Genomic DNA, 15071 nt, shown 5'->3' with positions numbered 1-15071 from the left:
TTGCACGGTGCGAAGCACTCAGCTGCTGGCCAGAGCGTCCAAGGTTTTAACCTCCCAGCTGCTCTCTCGGAGGAAGAAGAGGCAGTCTACTCAGTTACGATGTTCCGGCCTGCACACCCCATGGGGCAGTCCTACTCTGTCCCAGAGTCACTACACACAGAGCGGGCTCAATGGCAACACATTTGTCGGTTTGTTTTCCTTTAGTACACGTGCAAACTGGAAACAAATAAACTGGAATTGTATGTACCTATGCCCCGCCACCACCTCCACCACCAAACTGTCACTTCCTCTGGGTGTTTGGGTACAGCTTCTTTTTCTTAGCGCTCATTTGTGTATTTTCCCCTCTCTCTCTTTCGCTCTCTTTTTTTTTTGCCACACGGGGTTGCCATCAATTGAGAGTTGGAACCTTTCTCAACTAAGCCATACCACCTGGAGGAGATGGGAGACGGCACCATAAAAATGATTTTAAACCCTGCTTTCCTCCAGCACAGCCACTGAAACACTGGCAGAGAGGGGCACGGCAGGCAGGTGAGGGTGAGCTCTGGGCGAGAGTCGGGTTACCCAATGAGGAAGCCAAACCCGGGCTCCCCTGCGCTTACTCACTAATCTGTCGTGAATGACTAAAGATGTTTTTCAACATGCTTTTGATGTGAAACTGTTTGCCACAGATTAGTTTGCAATGCTTACTGGGTAATCTGTGCCCATGTAAGTGATTTGAACTTCATCAGAGGGAGAAGGCACTTGGCAGAGAAGAGGGGCCTGGGAGGTAAATATCTTCAGGACAAGCAGAATCCCAGTCTTTTCTGACTGATCTGTCCCCCCACCCCATGTCATCTCAGCCATCCTGGCTCCTGCGCTGCTCGGTGGGTCTGGAGGGAAAACAAGGCAGGCTCAGAGCACACAAAGACCTTCCCTCTGCAGGGCAGCAGCTGGCTCTGCGACTGGGGGCTGCAGTGGCCCTCCGAGGGAGCCACAGGCTGTCAGAGTCCCTTTGTGAGCCCCCAGGGGCAGAACCAGTGTCCCTGCCCAAGCAGCACATGTTCTGGCACGGGGCCTGGGGAGGGTGGAATGGGGCGGGGCGAGGCAGCAGCAGGAATGCCAGCCACAAGCCTAGGGAGTTTCCCTGTCCCAAGGGCACACTCAGGCCCAGCCTGCAGCCGGGGCTTCCCCACCTACTGGCTAGTCGAAAGACCACCTTTGGGTAGAGAGGGTGACTGGGGGTGGGGCTGGTGTCAGGGCCCTAACGGCTCCTAGTAGGAAGACAAACTGCCAGCCTGTCCTCCTGGCTCTGCTTCTTCCAGCCTGCGCACAGCTCCGAAGGGGCAACTCGGCATTCGACCACAAACCATGCTTCTGTGCTGCCAGTACACCCAGCCTGTCTTCGCAGGAAGAAAATGTACCCTCTGGAGGGATGTTTGGAAGGCCTGACAGCCAGTCACATGGAGGGCCTGGGGTGGAGGGTGCACCTCAAAGACAGGCAGTCCTTCTTGAGGGGCTACTGAAACTACTAGACAGAGGGGCTGTATCGGTGGGACAGGAGACCACTTAGAAGGAGGCGAAAAGAAAGAGTGGGTTAGGCTTGAACCCCAATGAAAAGTCACAGGGAGAGCCTCTGCCAGCTGCAGCTGGTGGCTCCTTCCAGGGGCGCCTGGCAGCTCCCGGGGAGAGGTCCCTGGCAGAGGCAGCAGAAAGGCATTTATTTAATTAAGGTAAATGCTTTTCCAGCCCTGCAGCTATCTTGCCAGTTGCGATGGTAATGATAATAGCTATTTGCCAAGCGCTTATTCTATGGGCAGCACTTTATCTCTTTGTCTCACTGAAACCTCCCAAACACTCCAGGGAAGCAGAAATTCTCACTCCTACTCTAGAGATGCACCCGACCTCTTTAAAGTGTTGTAAAGCAACAATGCTGCTTTGAGGACTCAGGTGTGCCTCACTCAAACCAGGATATTTTCAATCGCCTCATGCCTCCGATGCATGTCACAGTTGGGCACTGAAGAAAGAAAACACAAGAAGAATCGGCCATCTGAATCATGGTACCAGTGGAGAAGATTGAAAATGCCCACGAACTGCCAGAAGAACAGACAAATCTGTCTTGGAAGAAGTACCCACAGAGTGCTCCTTTGAGACAAGGATGGCAAGACTTCAGCTCACATACTTTGGACGTGTTTTCAGGAGAGACCAGTCCCCGGAGAAGGACACCAGGCGCGGTAAAGTAGATGGGCAGCGAAAAATAGGAACACCCTGAGCAAGATGACTGACACAGGGCAACAACAATGGGCTCAAACAAAAATCAATTGTGAGGATGGCACAGAACCGGGGCAGCGTTTCCTTCTGTTGTGCCTAAGGGTCGCTGCGTGCTGTACCTGAATCGACAGCACCTGACAACAACAGAAACAACATCTAGCTAAAGACGTAGAAAGGCTGTTAGGTGACATGCCCAAGATCACACTGCAAATAAATTACAAAGCCCAGATTAAAAATCAAGCAGCTGGGGCTCCAAGTTCACGCGTACACCGAGCTACACAAACCACCGTTAGCACCTAGGTGGTCAGCACCCTCCGACCCTACACCCTGGGGTGCCCACCAGGAAATCAGGACCAGAAGAGGTACTCCTTCATGCATCCAGCCTCTCCAGAAGGTTCTGAAATGCAATAGAGTTTTAAGAAGCCTCCTAGCGGGAGCAAGGAAACAGAGGCATCCCTATAATGGTCAGTGTGGGTTTGGGAGGCAGAGAGTATGGATTTAAATTCCCAACCACGTGACCCTTAAAAGGCTCATCTGTACCCAGCAATTCCACTCCTAGGAACATACCTAATAAGAATGGGAAAGCATAAGTTCACACAAAAATCAATATATGACTGTCCCTACTGCCAAGAAGTCGATCCAGACTCCGTGACCCTACAGGACAGTGCAGCACTGCCTCTTTGGGTTTCCAAGGTCACTGACCTTTCCAGGAGCAGATGATCTCATCTTCCTCCTTCAGCACCACCAGCGGGCTTGAACTGCCGAACTTGGGGTCAGCAGACCAATTCGTAACCCTCTATGACACACCAGGAGTCCTATGACTAGCCTTAGCCACATTGTTCACAATGGCCAAACAGCAGGAACAGCCAAAATGTCCATCAGCTAACGAATGGATTAAAAAAAAATCCATACCTTGGAACCCCATCCAGCCATACAAAGAAATACAGTGCCGACACACAGGAGACACCATGGTGAACCGACCTTGAAACCCTGACCCTGAGGACACCAAGCCCATCGCAAAGGACCACATGGTGTACGATTCTAATAGTGTGAAATGCCTAGAACCGGCAAGTCTACAGAGATGGAAGGTAGATTAGTGGTTACCAAGGTTACCAGGCGGGGGTAATGGAGAGTGATTGCTAAGGGGTTTCTCTTTAGGGAGATAACAATATTTTGAATTACATAGTGGTAATGGCTATACAACACTGTGAATATACCTACACTGGGGGCTTCAAACCCTTTCTTCCTGGTTCAGTCATGGCCGACAAAGTCAAACAGATTCCCACGTGTAAAATGTGGGTGAACTGGAATAATAACCAGAATAGGAGAAAAAAAAATCCAGGTTGAAGCACTGCTAGAAACAGAATATCTCTCTTAGAAAATAAGGGCAGAAGGGGGCAGGGGAGGGAGGGGAAAAATGAGGAGCTGATACCAAGGGCTCAAGTGGAAAACAAATGCTTTGAGAATGATGATGGCAACAAATGTCCAAATGTGCTTGACACAATGGATGCATGTATGGATTGTGATAAGTGTTGTACGAGCCCCCAATAAAATGATTTAAAAAAAAATAAGGGCAGTTTGTGCGTGACACCGCAACCAAATCTCTTGACCTGCGGAAGGAGAAACAACGATGCCCAGCTCAAGGATGGTGGCCGACGGCATCACTTTGACTGCGTGTGACTCTCCACAGTGCTGGCAATAATCTAATCTCCCGCATCAGGCTCCGGAAAGGGTCCCCTAAGTCTCTTCTGAGCCCCCCATTCTTGGGTCTTGACCCTTCTCGTTTCAAGTCTGCTTCACCCACATTTTTACAAGTTGGGTCTGTTTCTGATTTTGCTTTCTTAACAATGACTGAACTCGTTCGAAGAGGTGAGGAGCTCTGCTAAAAACCATGGAAATAAATAGTTTCACATTGAGAACTCTGTAATTGAGGTATAATTCACATGTTCCCAAAGAGATCAATACTGAGTATGCAGGGAAACCAGTTCAAGGGTTAAACTGCAGTGGACAGTGCTATGAACTGTGCAGAGCCTGGCACAGAATCGCACTTGGACCCAGGAGCGACCCTATCAGCACTCATCCAGGCTTTCTGCCCAACACACAAGAGGGAAGGCGGGGACTGGACCAGGAAGGCTGGCGTTACGTTCTTGAGTTGCAGCCCAGCTGGGCCACAGTGGAACGAGGCTAGGGATGGCCACCCTCCTTTCTCTCTAGCTAGGAGCCATCTCCATGGCAACCACAGCAGCTCAGACCAGGGGCTCCTATTCCCAGCCGGGTGACAGCATGGCCACAGCAACCTGTCAGCCCGGCAAAGACAGACCTCCATGATGGGATGCGAGCAATTCTGGCAGAAGAATTGCTAAGGGACCCCTGTCTCCATGGAAACCATGTCGAGAAGAGAGGGAGGAGGGGGGAAACAATAGCAAACAAACACAGGGCCCACGCCTTCTTAGAGGATCTGGAGACACCCAGGGGCTCACTGGGGAGGGCTAGACCTGCCTTGCCGGCATCACTCTCAAAGAAGTGCACCAGGGTTTGCTGAGCAACTACCGTGCGCCCAGCACCATGAGGGCTCTTGACATGCCGCCTTCATTGTCTGCAGCAGCGGGTCCCCACCTTCTGAACCCCAGACCCTTTCACACCGTTCCTCATGTGGCGGGGACCCCCTGCCAACCATAACATTATTTTCGTTGCTACTTCATCACTGTCATTTTGCTACTGTTATGAACCAGGCAACCCCTGGGAAAGGGTCGTTCAACCCCCCAAAGGGGTTGAGACCCACAGGTTGAGAACCGCTGGTTTAAAGCTTCACTAACCATCCCCAAACACCTTCTTAGTCTAAAACCACCACCACTTCCCTACAGCATCAATGAGTCCTACCATTTCTAACTTGAACTTCAGCTTAGTGGTCTTCCTCTGGGGATCTGTCTTGCCTTCACACACACATACACACACACATGCGCGCGCGCTTCAAAAAGTGTGTGATAAAAAGAGAATTCCATGAGCTCCCCCTCCACCCATTACCTTTCAATCCTATTTTCCCCCGAACCCAGATGCAGAAAGGGGAAATGGCTTCCGATGAAGCCAGGTGAACGCAGGCAAGCTGTTCCTTTGCGGGTCTCATCTTCCTCATCTACACAAAAGGGATAACCTGACCTCAGAGGCACTTCTGAAACTTCTCAGACCCAAGGTGCGGGCAAAGAGATGGCTGAAACTGGTGGCTTCTCCGTGAGCCAGTGATGCTGACTGAGCCCTGGAGCAGGGCAGGCTCCCCAGCTGCCAGCAGTGGCCAGGCCTGGTTGCCCCACATGGACAAGCCACTGGCACAGCACAGTAGCACTCAGCCAGGAAGGGCAACCGAAGGACTGCTCCAGCCTCAGGGCTGTGGTCTCTGTTCGGTCTCTGCTCTGGAACACTGGCGTGTCTGCCCTCTGGGGGGCGGGACAGGCAGAGCTTCTGGCAAGGAATGTGGCCCCCACCCCCAAAAATGTTTCATCCAAGGCTACCCTGTGAGCAGTTAGATAGCCAAAGCCTGCTGTACCTTGGAAAGAAAGTCCCCTCTGGGCTGTCTGGGGCACAGACTCCTGGAATGGAATGGATTCCAGCCCTGAGCATGCATCTAAGCTGATGGTTTCCAACTGGTACCCCGTGGAGCCTGCTGAGCATGTCCAGATCTCTTAATTAAGATGTCCTTCCCAAATACCCAAGATCATTAGAGAAGAGCAAGTCAAAACAACAACGAGCTATCATCTGACACCGGCATGAGCAGTACAAAATGCTTTTTATAAAACAACAGAAAGCAACAAATGCTGTGAGGCTGTGGAGACACCAGAACCCTCCCACGCTGCTGGTCGGACCATAAAGTGATCTAATCGCTAGTGAATATAGGGCTTCCTTAAAACACTGGAAATAGGATGGACCCAACAATCCCTCTACTTGGAACGCATCCTAGAGAACTAAGAGCCAGAACACGAATAAATGGATACATACACACCCCCGCTCCTCACGGTGCTACTCACAAGAGTGAACAGGCGGAAACCACCCACATGCCCATCGATGGAAGAACAGGTAAACAGACTATGACTCACACACACAAGGAAATGTCGCGGAATGTTAAAAGATAGGGGCGAATCTGGGAAACGCCGTCTCACCAGGATGAACCTGGAGGGCCCGATGCTGGGTGACATTGCACAACTACTGCACGAGACCACTACTGTAGAGACCAGGGGAGGTTTCCCCACAGAAAGATGTTCTTTGGAGGTTCGCAGGGGTGGGAGGGGAAAGGAGAGTAAGTCACGAAGTGGGGAGCAGACAGGGAGGAACTCGGGTGAAAGCAAAGGTAATATACAATAGGAAGGCTCAGCCCCCAAAGGACCAAGGCAAGAGGACGGCAGCGGGAGAAGCACAAGTGTGCCAAGACCCAGGGTTTGTCCAGGAGCAAAGCCCAGAAGGCAGGGAGGCAGGAAGGAGGGCTGGCACGGTAAACACCCGGAGGAAGTGGGCAGGGTGTCAATGAGACTGTGAGAATCGCAATCAATATCACAAAGCAAAATGCCTATGAACTGTGCTCTGTAAACTTTTGACCACATCACAATAAAAGGTGGGGGGTGGGAGGTGGGGGTGGGGTGGGGAGAAAAGGACATCCTTTCCTCTCCCAGGGGCAGTTTTCTGAGTCACTAAATGGGTACAACCACTCGATCACTGGGACTTGAAAAAAACTGTTAAGAACATAGGGCCTAACACATCGTACACCTGACACACAGCAGGAAGAAGAGAAGGCATGCCAAGTGGAAGAACTGGCATAAGCAAAGACAGCGAGGCTGCTGGTACCTGGGGGTCAAATTCAGGGAATGCCTAATGCTCCCTGACACTGGTCTGAGACAATGCTCCCTGATACTGGTCTGAGACCCAGCTCCAGCGCCAACCTCAGACCAAGTTGCGATACCCGGCAACCTATAAAAGATCTCCAAGCACCTGAGCCCAGTTAATCCTCACACCAGGACGTAGGGCACGATTGCCCTACTTTACAAGTGCAGAAACCAAGGCACAGAGGGCCAGACCCCCCCATGCTGGGCGTTTCTGCATCTTCTCTGTTAATCTTCCCAGCTGTTGGCCTTCTCTGATGGCTGACTGCCTCCACCCCTGGCCTGGGAGCTCGTTGAAGACAGGAACTGTTTGCCGCCACATCCTTAGCGGCCGCTCACAATCAGTGCTCTGGAAATGTGTGCTGGAGGAATCAGCCCAGGAGAAAACAAGCCTGCCAAGGAGCATGCCCGTGCCCGTTTCCCACGAGCAGAGACAGAAGACGGCCCTCACCTCTCGAGGCCGCTCCAGCTCGGTCTGCAGCACCTGCTTAGCCAGCTCGGTCTCAATGAGCCGCTGCCGAAGCTCCTCGTTCTCCTCCTCCAGACGGGCCCGTTTCTTCTCCACCACCTCCAGCTCCTTGTGCAGCCTCACGGAGATGTCCTTCGAGACCTGGGCGAGGAGTGGTGAGAAAGGTGTGAGGAGGCAGCTGAGACAGCAGGGAGCCCTTCAGACCCCATCTCAGCAGCTCAGGAGAGGAGGAAGTGGAGGCAGAGAGAAGACAAGTCACTTGCCCCGGGGTCACACAGCCAGCAAACAGCAGAACCAGGACACCTGTCCTAGGCACCCTGTGCCCTAACGTCTACCCCCCAGTGCTGGGCCGAGGCCCCGTGCAGGCTCCGCTTAACTCTTCGGAATGCCTTCCCATTAGCCTGGGACCATTAACATTTCCAAAAGCCTCTCCCAGCCACCGTCTTGCCTGGTCCTCAGAAGAGCCTGTGTCAGGAGCGGAAGGTCATTTGAAAGAGGAGAATGGGGTGAGCTGGAACAGAAACCCAGAGCAGGATGGACATCCCTGGAGCCATCCGACTCCCACACTCTGCCAGAGACCAGTGGGTGACCCTGGGCAAGTCATTTCCCCATTCTGTGCTCCAGTCTCCTCAATGACAGAATTGGCTCAATCATGACAGGGCCAACCTCCTGGGTCAGACAGGAGGATGCCATCAGCCACTGCAGGCAAATGCTCGGCACAGGGCCTGGCACTCCGAGTGCCTGGTGAGGAGTGGAGGCTGTTATAAGAAGCTGAAACCCAGCGGGGCCTGACTCGCTGGCGGTCATGATGCGACCCCAGGGACAGCTTCCAGTTGTCTGAGATGTAGAACATGCCCCAGTGACAAGGGCTGGGCAGGTGGCCAAGCTGTCCCTAAAGGAAGGCGCTAACACGGTTCCCGGTTCTGGGCCTCTGCAGCACTGAGAGCCCCATTTGGCAGGCACAGCTTCTATCCCACGTCTGGAAGGGGGCAGATGCCTTTGGGTGGGCTCAAACCCCCAACCCTCTGGTCATTAGCCAAGTTTGCCAACTGGCTGTATTGCCCAGTGGCTCTGAGTAGGAAGAAAACTAAAAACCAAACTCACTGTGCCATAGAGGTCATTCCCGATAGGACAGGGTGGAACTGTCCAGGGGGGTTCTGAGACTGGGACTCTTATCCCCTTCCCCTTTTTACAGTTTTCTTGGCACATAATCCACATATCGTATCATTCAACCAATCATCTCAAGAAGAATTGTACAATCAGTACCACAATCAATCTTAGAATATTTTCTTTTATCCACCCCCCATGATTAAATCCCCTTTAATTGCTCCATCCCCCTCCTTCACTGTTTACTCCCGAAATCCCCTCACCCTCCCCATCCCTGCCCCTACCCCAATACCCCCTAGAAACCCTTGCCTCGGTTATTATGTCTATGTATCCACTCCTTCTGTGCTTCACAAACAGAAACAAGAATGAAATAAAGTGGTAAGGATAAAACAGTAATAATGTAAACATAAAAATATAAACATTGTATCTATGAAAGAAAAAGGCCACCATCAATATTTTAAAAGCCAGGGAAGAAATTTTTGTCATGGAACAAGAAAAGCAAGAGATCCTTGCATCTAGAAGCAATTCAGGTTGGGTCTAGAGGGAGGTCAACTGACCGAGCATCAAGTTGATCCAGCAGTCAGGATTACAGTGATCTATGTCTGATAGGAAGGCTGCTCCAGACTTTTGCCTGTGGCTCGAGGGGATCTGCCAGTGGCTTACTCTGACTAGATACTCCGTAGGTGGGTTTTGGGCTCCCCCTGTCCTCCTCAGTCTTCCACAAATTGGGCGTTCATAATTTTAACTCTGATTACTTTTTCCTTCATCATGTTTGGATTTTGTTATTGCCATCTTCGAATCACACAGCTGGTGCGCTTTTTCTGTGTGGCCTTAGCTAACTGGACTATAACTCTTATGGGAGTAGAAAGCCTCCCCCTTCTCACTTGAGTGGCTGGCTTCAAACCGCTGACCTTGCAGTTAGTAGCCCAATGTATGACCCTCTACACCACCAGGGTTCCAGGATGGAGGATGACGAAGACCCTGGGAAGAATCACACCAAGATTTATTCCCTCAGTAGAGTGGAGCATAGACATCTGCGACTAAAGAGAGGAAGAAGGGACTGGCTGGGGCATTAATGATAGTTGAATACCTACTTTGTGCCAGACCCATTCATCTTCCCCCATCACTGTCCACTGTCCCATTTTGTGGACAAGGAAATCAAGGCTGAGAATAGAAGTGAATTGTGCAGGCTCACACAAAGCAATGATAGGCAAAGCTTGGCTAGGCCGTCTAGGGGGCTGGCTGAAAGGCCTAAATGCAGGGGCTTTGGGAGCAGGAGGTGCACAGGGGGCAGGACAGCCGGGACATCAAGTTTGCCAGTCTTGGAAACAACTATGATGCCTCCCACGCGCCGGAAGGGAAGGGAGTCCTCCCCGCTCTGCCCTCTGCCTGGGCCTGAGTCCAGCTGGGCATGGACCCCTTGGCAGAGGGCAGGGCAGGCCAGGAATAACATTGGCCAGCAAGGAAACTGGCATTGTCTTAAGCCTCCTTCCCCCTCCACTACCCACTTTCTCGCCCTGCCCCTGGAGATCTCATCTCCTAAGACAGCCAGAAACTGGCCCCTCCACCCTCTGGAGGCACCGACCTTTCCCCATCCAGAAAGTGGGGTTAGCTGCCCCTCCCTCAGAATCAGAACAAGAGCTCTGCAGATGGGAACACTGGACTCAAGCCCAGATCCAGCGCTCACTGGCTCGGTGACCAAGAACAAGTTATTTAACCATTCGAAGCCTTAGTCTGCTCACCAGTAAAATGGGGTTGGTAACGCTTCCTCCCAAGCAACCTGATGAACATGAAGTATTTGGGCCTGTGGCTAAAACATAATGGACAATAAATACGAGCGCTTGTTAACACATCGTCAAGATGACCACTTCACTATTCTCGACGAGAAAAAAATATAAGAATTTTTTTTAAAGATCACTGCTTCATCTGTGTGCATCGATTGGCTCGCCTTGAGCCAACTCTCCTTCCCCACCCCTACTCTTGGGCTTGGTGTGAAAATCTCTGATGGAGGTTTGCAGTCTCCAAAATTGAGGTAGAGGTCCCCCCACCCCCCTTTGGTGCGCATCCACTCTGTTTTGATGAATACACCATCCATCCACCCACCCACCTACCCACCCGGCTTAGGCACTGGAGGCAGGCCTAGTGAGGTACAGAAATGAAGGCCGAAGGCCACGCCTGGGATCACTCACATCTGTGTCCCAGCAGAAACACAACATCTAGCACACAGTAAGTGCCCGATAAATGCTTGTTGGAAGAAACAAAATAACCCAGTAATTGAAAAGGGAGAAAGTCATTAAAAATGACTGAATCATCTGGGGAGCTGACCCCGCCCTGGCAGGTTGGGAATGTGCCCCACAACCGCCCACACACCCACTCTCCAGGAGTGCCATGTCCCTGACCGAGGACTTACTCCCCTAACTATGTCCCCATCTGGGCCAGCTCCTCTCCACCTCCCACCTCATCCCTACCACAATCCAAGGAGCTTGGATCTATGTAGACCCCGGGATCATCTTGGGTTGGCAAATGGCTCCTGGATTGTCTGCCTTCCCAAGCCTCTGTGGGTTCCCTGCTTCCCCATTCTCCTATCTGTTCCCCACCCACAGGGGCCACTATAGGAAGAAAGCCCAGCCCCAGGAGGCTTACATAATTCCAATTTGAACAAAAGGGCCCTTAGTCTCCAATTCCCACAGCGCTGGGTTCCTGCTGGAGGCCAATGGGAGCTTAGAACTTCCTGACTAGGAGGCAGGTGCCTCGCAGAACTGGGCCTGTCCCCTGCATCTCTGAACCATGGTGGCCCTGGGACCACCCTCCTCTCAATCGAGCCTACCCCACCCCCATCCCCAAGCACTCACCCCATCCCCCAACCAGCCCCTTGACTTTTTTTCATCCCTCTGAAAGCCCTTTGACTCTTGTCCCCATTGTGTGGCTCAAAAAGAAAGGTCACTTGCTCAAGGTCACATTAGAAAGCTAACGCAGCAAGACTGGAAAGGAGGCGCTCAACTCTAAGGCCCTGCTCTTCGGGCACAAGTAGGAGCAGCTCGGATGAAAGTATGAGTCCGTGGGTAGAATTACTCAGTCAGGAGCCCGCGGTACCCCTGTGCCCATCTCCACAATCCCCGAGCTGGGGGGGGGCAGGGGCAGGGCGGGCTGAGAGACGGAGGGAGAGGGAGAAAGGGAGGTGAAGCAGCTGCAGCTTCGGGAGAGCAGGGCAAATCCCCAAAGCACAAACAAATGTGCTCAGCCATGAGGTAACTGTTTACAGCGCGGAGGCCCTGTAACTCCTGCCAAATGCAGGCAGCAGCGGCGGCTGTCTGAGCCTCCTCCCTCAGCAGGCTGATCCGTGGGGCAGGGCTCCAGGCTCAGGGGACCTGGGGCCTGGTGTCAGGGCAATCGGGTCGCACCGTGTCCTCAGGGAGGGTGTGAAGGAGTGCTCCCTGGATGACATTCTGGGCTGTGTGGTAGAATCCTCCCAGAACTTCCGGAGGGTGGGGGAGGCCACCTCATGTTACAGATGAGACAGGATTTAAACCCAAGGCCACACTTGTTTCTAGAAAGGTGGTTGGGCCTCCCAGGGTGCACTGTGTTGCTGCTGCTGATGCTAGGCGCCTCAGAGCCCACTCTGATCCGACTCCTCATGGCCTCGGGTACTGAAGAAGGACATGCTGCGCAGTCCTTCGTCATCCCTATAACTGATGTGACGTCTGAGGCTCTGGTTGCAGCCACTGGGTCAGTCCATCTCGCCAAGGTCTTCCTCGTGTCCATAACTTACATCCCAGATCCCCAGAACCTGACCAGGAGCCAGTCACCAAGGAGTGGCCCGAGGCCTGGGGATCTGCATTGTGAACAAGCCCTCGGAGGTGATTCTTATCCACCTTGAGATGTACCATCGAGCCGGCCTGCCCATCGCACCCACCACATGCCCTCCAATGACCCTATAAATCTCCTCAACAGGGAACACAGTCTCACAGCCAGCACTTGCCCATTTGCTCGGTGGGCACTCCAGGCCAGACCTGGACCTTGTTCCTCTGACCCTCACAAGCAGGACAGGTAAGGGAGGAGTGATATCACTATTCCCACAGGGGGAAGTGGAGGCTGAGACATGAAGGAGCTTACCCAAGGCCACCCAGCAGGCAGGTGGCAGAGCAATTCTCTGCTCTGGCCCTACCCTCCTCCTGGCAGCTCAAGTCCCTGCTAAGGTTCGGAGGTCCTGCAAGCTGTGAGGGCCCCGCAGAATGAGAGAGACTGAGGGAACACCTGAGCCCCAGATTGGGTTTTATGGCCCCACACCAATAACCCATCTGCAAATCATCGGAGCTGCAAGAGCCCTGAATGATGAGCATGGTTTACAGGCCCCTTTTGACAAAGGGGTCATGAAGTCCTGAGGGGCAGTAAGCATGTGGGCGCCAGCAAAGACATCCACTTAGGCAGCCCCCAGACCTCTTCGCCCCACATGGGCCGGAAAGTTCTCCTAAGCAATGCCAAGGCAGTTAGGTATCTGGAGGCCCTGGAGCAGCCCCAGCACCCTGGATGGCATCAGCAGTGTCCAACCCAGGCTGGGACAGGGCTGTGGAGGAGCTCCAAGCTCCAGCTGCTGCAAGGGCGGGAGAGGAGGCGGGGAGGGAAGGGAGCAAGGCTGCTTCTGATTGGCCACTTCAAATCCCAACAAAAGAGGCACTTCCCTCCACCCAGACTCTGGAGAACTACCCGCCCCTGCAGCTGCTCTCCTCGGAGGCTCTGGCAGCCCAGTCGGCAACCAGCCTGCTCCTCGGGCCCAGCCTGCCTTCCACCCCTTCCTCATCTAAGTCAGACTTCTCTGTGACCCTCACTGAAATCCACCACTAGCCCCACACTAGGCTCAATCCAGCAGTCCCCAGCCATCAATCCCCACATTCCCCTCTCAGTCCAGTGCCTGCAATTGAGTATCTGCAATCATTAGTGGCCCGCTGGTTATGCCACTGCTGTTCAACAGGAATCATAGCTATGGTATTTCTTTGGGGTATCCCTGGGACCCCCCACATTACCAGTGAGGAGACTAAGACTACAGCAAGAGAGATGTTGTAACTTCACAAGGGGATACGGGATGTGAGCCTCAGGATTGTGGGGGTCCCACTCAGGCTTGGTGGCTCACTAGAGGACATCTCCAAGGGTCGGGGTCACCCCCTCGCTGGCTCACCTTGACATCCTGCTCCAGGCCGCGAATGAGCTCGCCATCCACCTGGCCAGTCTGGGCAGCGCGGAGGCTGCGGCGCTCAGCCTTGCGCAGCCGGTACTGCAGGATGCGGCAGGTCTTGCTGGCCTGGTCCAGCTGCTGCCGCAGCTCCTGCAGCTGGTACACGTCCTCCTCCATGTAGACATCCCGCATCTCCAGCATCTCCGCCCGAAGCTCCTCGATCTCATCCTGTGGAGGGGTGGGGGTGGTCAGGTAGCTGAAGAAAAGCCCACCAAAACCCCAACCCCCAGAATCTGTGGAGATGCTACTTCATGTAGACAAAAAGATTCTGCAGATGCGAGGCCGGACGCTGAGATGGGGAGATCATCCCGGGGGGCTCCATCTGAATCTTCGCAGCCCCGTGTGTCTTGGAGGACCGCTCCACAGGCTTTTTTTTTAGGAGGGTGTGCTGGGCCACTAACCACAAGGTCAGAAGTTAGAAAGTACCAGCCACTCTGCAGGAGAGAGATGAGGTTTCCTACTCCGTTAGTCTCAGAAACCCCCGGGGGGTAGTTCTGCCCTATAAGGTTGCTGTGCTTCGGAACTGGCTGGATGGCACTAAGGGGGTTTGTTTTCAGCGATCTTTTTTTGGAAGTAGGAAACCAGACCTTTCTTCCGGGGTGCTTGTGGGAGGACTAAAACTGGTTAGCAACTAAGTGCCCAACCGTCTTGGGCCATCCTGGGACTCCTTCATGTAATCACAGACCAGTGGGTGGTACTTAATGGGAAAAAGGGAAGCTGGTGAAAGTCAGAGGGGATGTGATCATGAAAGCCGAGGCTGGAGGGATGGGCACCAGCCAAAGAGCGTGGCTAGAACCCGGAAAAGACAAAGGAGCGGATGGATTCCCCCCACCCCACCCCTCAAGCATTCAGAGAGGAATGTAGTTCGGCTTAGATCTTGCTTTTAGAAAGAACAACTGAGTCATCAAGTGGGTGTCAGAGAGGGGTGGGCCAAGTGAGTGTTAGGTGAGTGGTCAGAGTAGGATGCGAGAACGGAGACAAGAACTGCAGTGCAGAGAGGCTGGGAGAACCACTCCCGGTGGAGGGGAAAAGACGAGCAAAGGCCATGCGGCAGGAACAAGCGTGGTGCATCCAGAGGCAGCAGCGGCCGGAGAGCCAAGGGAGCACGCTGAAGCTGGGGAAATGGACGGGGTCAGCCAGGCAGGGCCCGAAA

At 53.3% G+C, this 15071-nt stretch overlaps 1 protein-coding gene across 2 annotated transcripts in view; it reads right to left on the bottom strand.

Annotated features, from left to right (window-relative positions):
* SOGA1 (suppressor of glucose, autophagy associated 1) overlaps window positions 1–14080 on the bottom strand; it is a 69578-nt gene extending 55498 nt beyond the window's left edge. For both annotated transcript variants that reach the window (XM_045295137.1, XM_004697973.4), the window contains exons 1-2: window positions 13862–14080; window positions 7564–7722 (exon numbers count right to left, since the gene is read on the bottom strand). In XM_045295137.1, the coding sequence (XP_045151072.1) occupies window positions 7564–7722; window positions 13862–14059 (357 nt within the window). In that variant the 5' untranslated portion in view covers window positions 14060–14080. The remainder of the gene's footprint in view (window positions 1–7563; window positions 7723–13861) is intronic.
* Between the last annotated feature and the right edge of the window lie 991 nt (window positions 14081–15071).

This window comes from Echinops telfairi, unplaced genomic scaffold (assembly GCF_000313985.2).
Source record: "Echinops telfairi isolate 266 unplaced genomic scaffold, ASM31398v2 ScPeMD7_5592;HRSCAF=6446, whole genome shotgun sequence".
NCBI classification, from domain to species: domain Eukaryota; kingdom Metazoa; phylum Chordata; class Mammalia; order Afrosoricida; family Tenrecidae; genus Echinops; species Echinops telfairi.
This window is presented reverse-complemented; position numbering and strand designations above follow the sequence as displayed.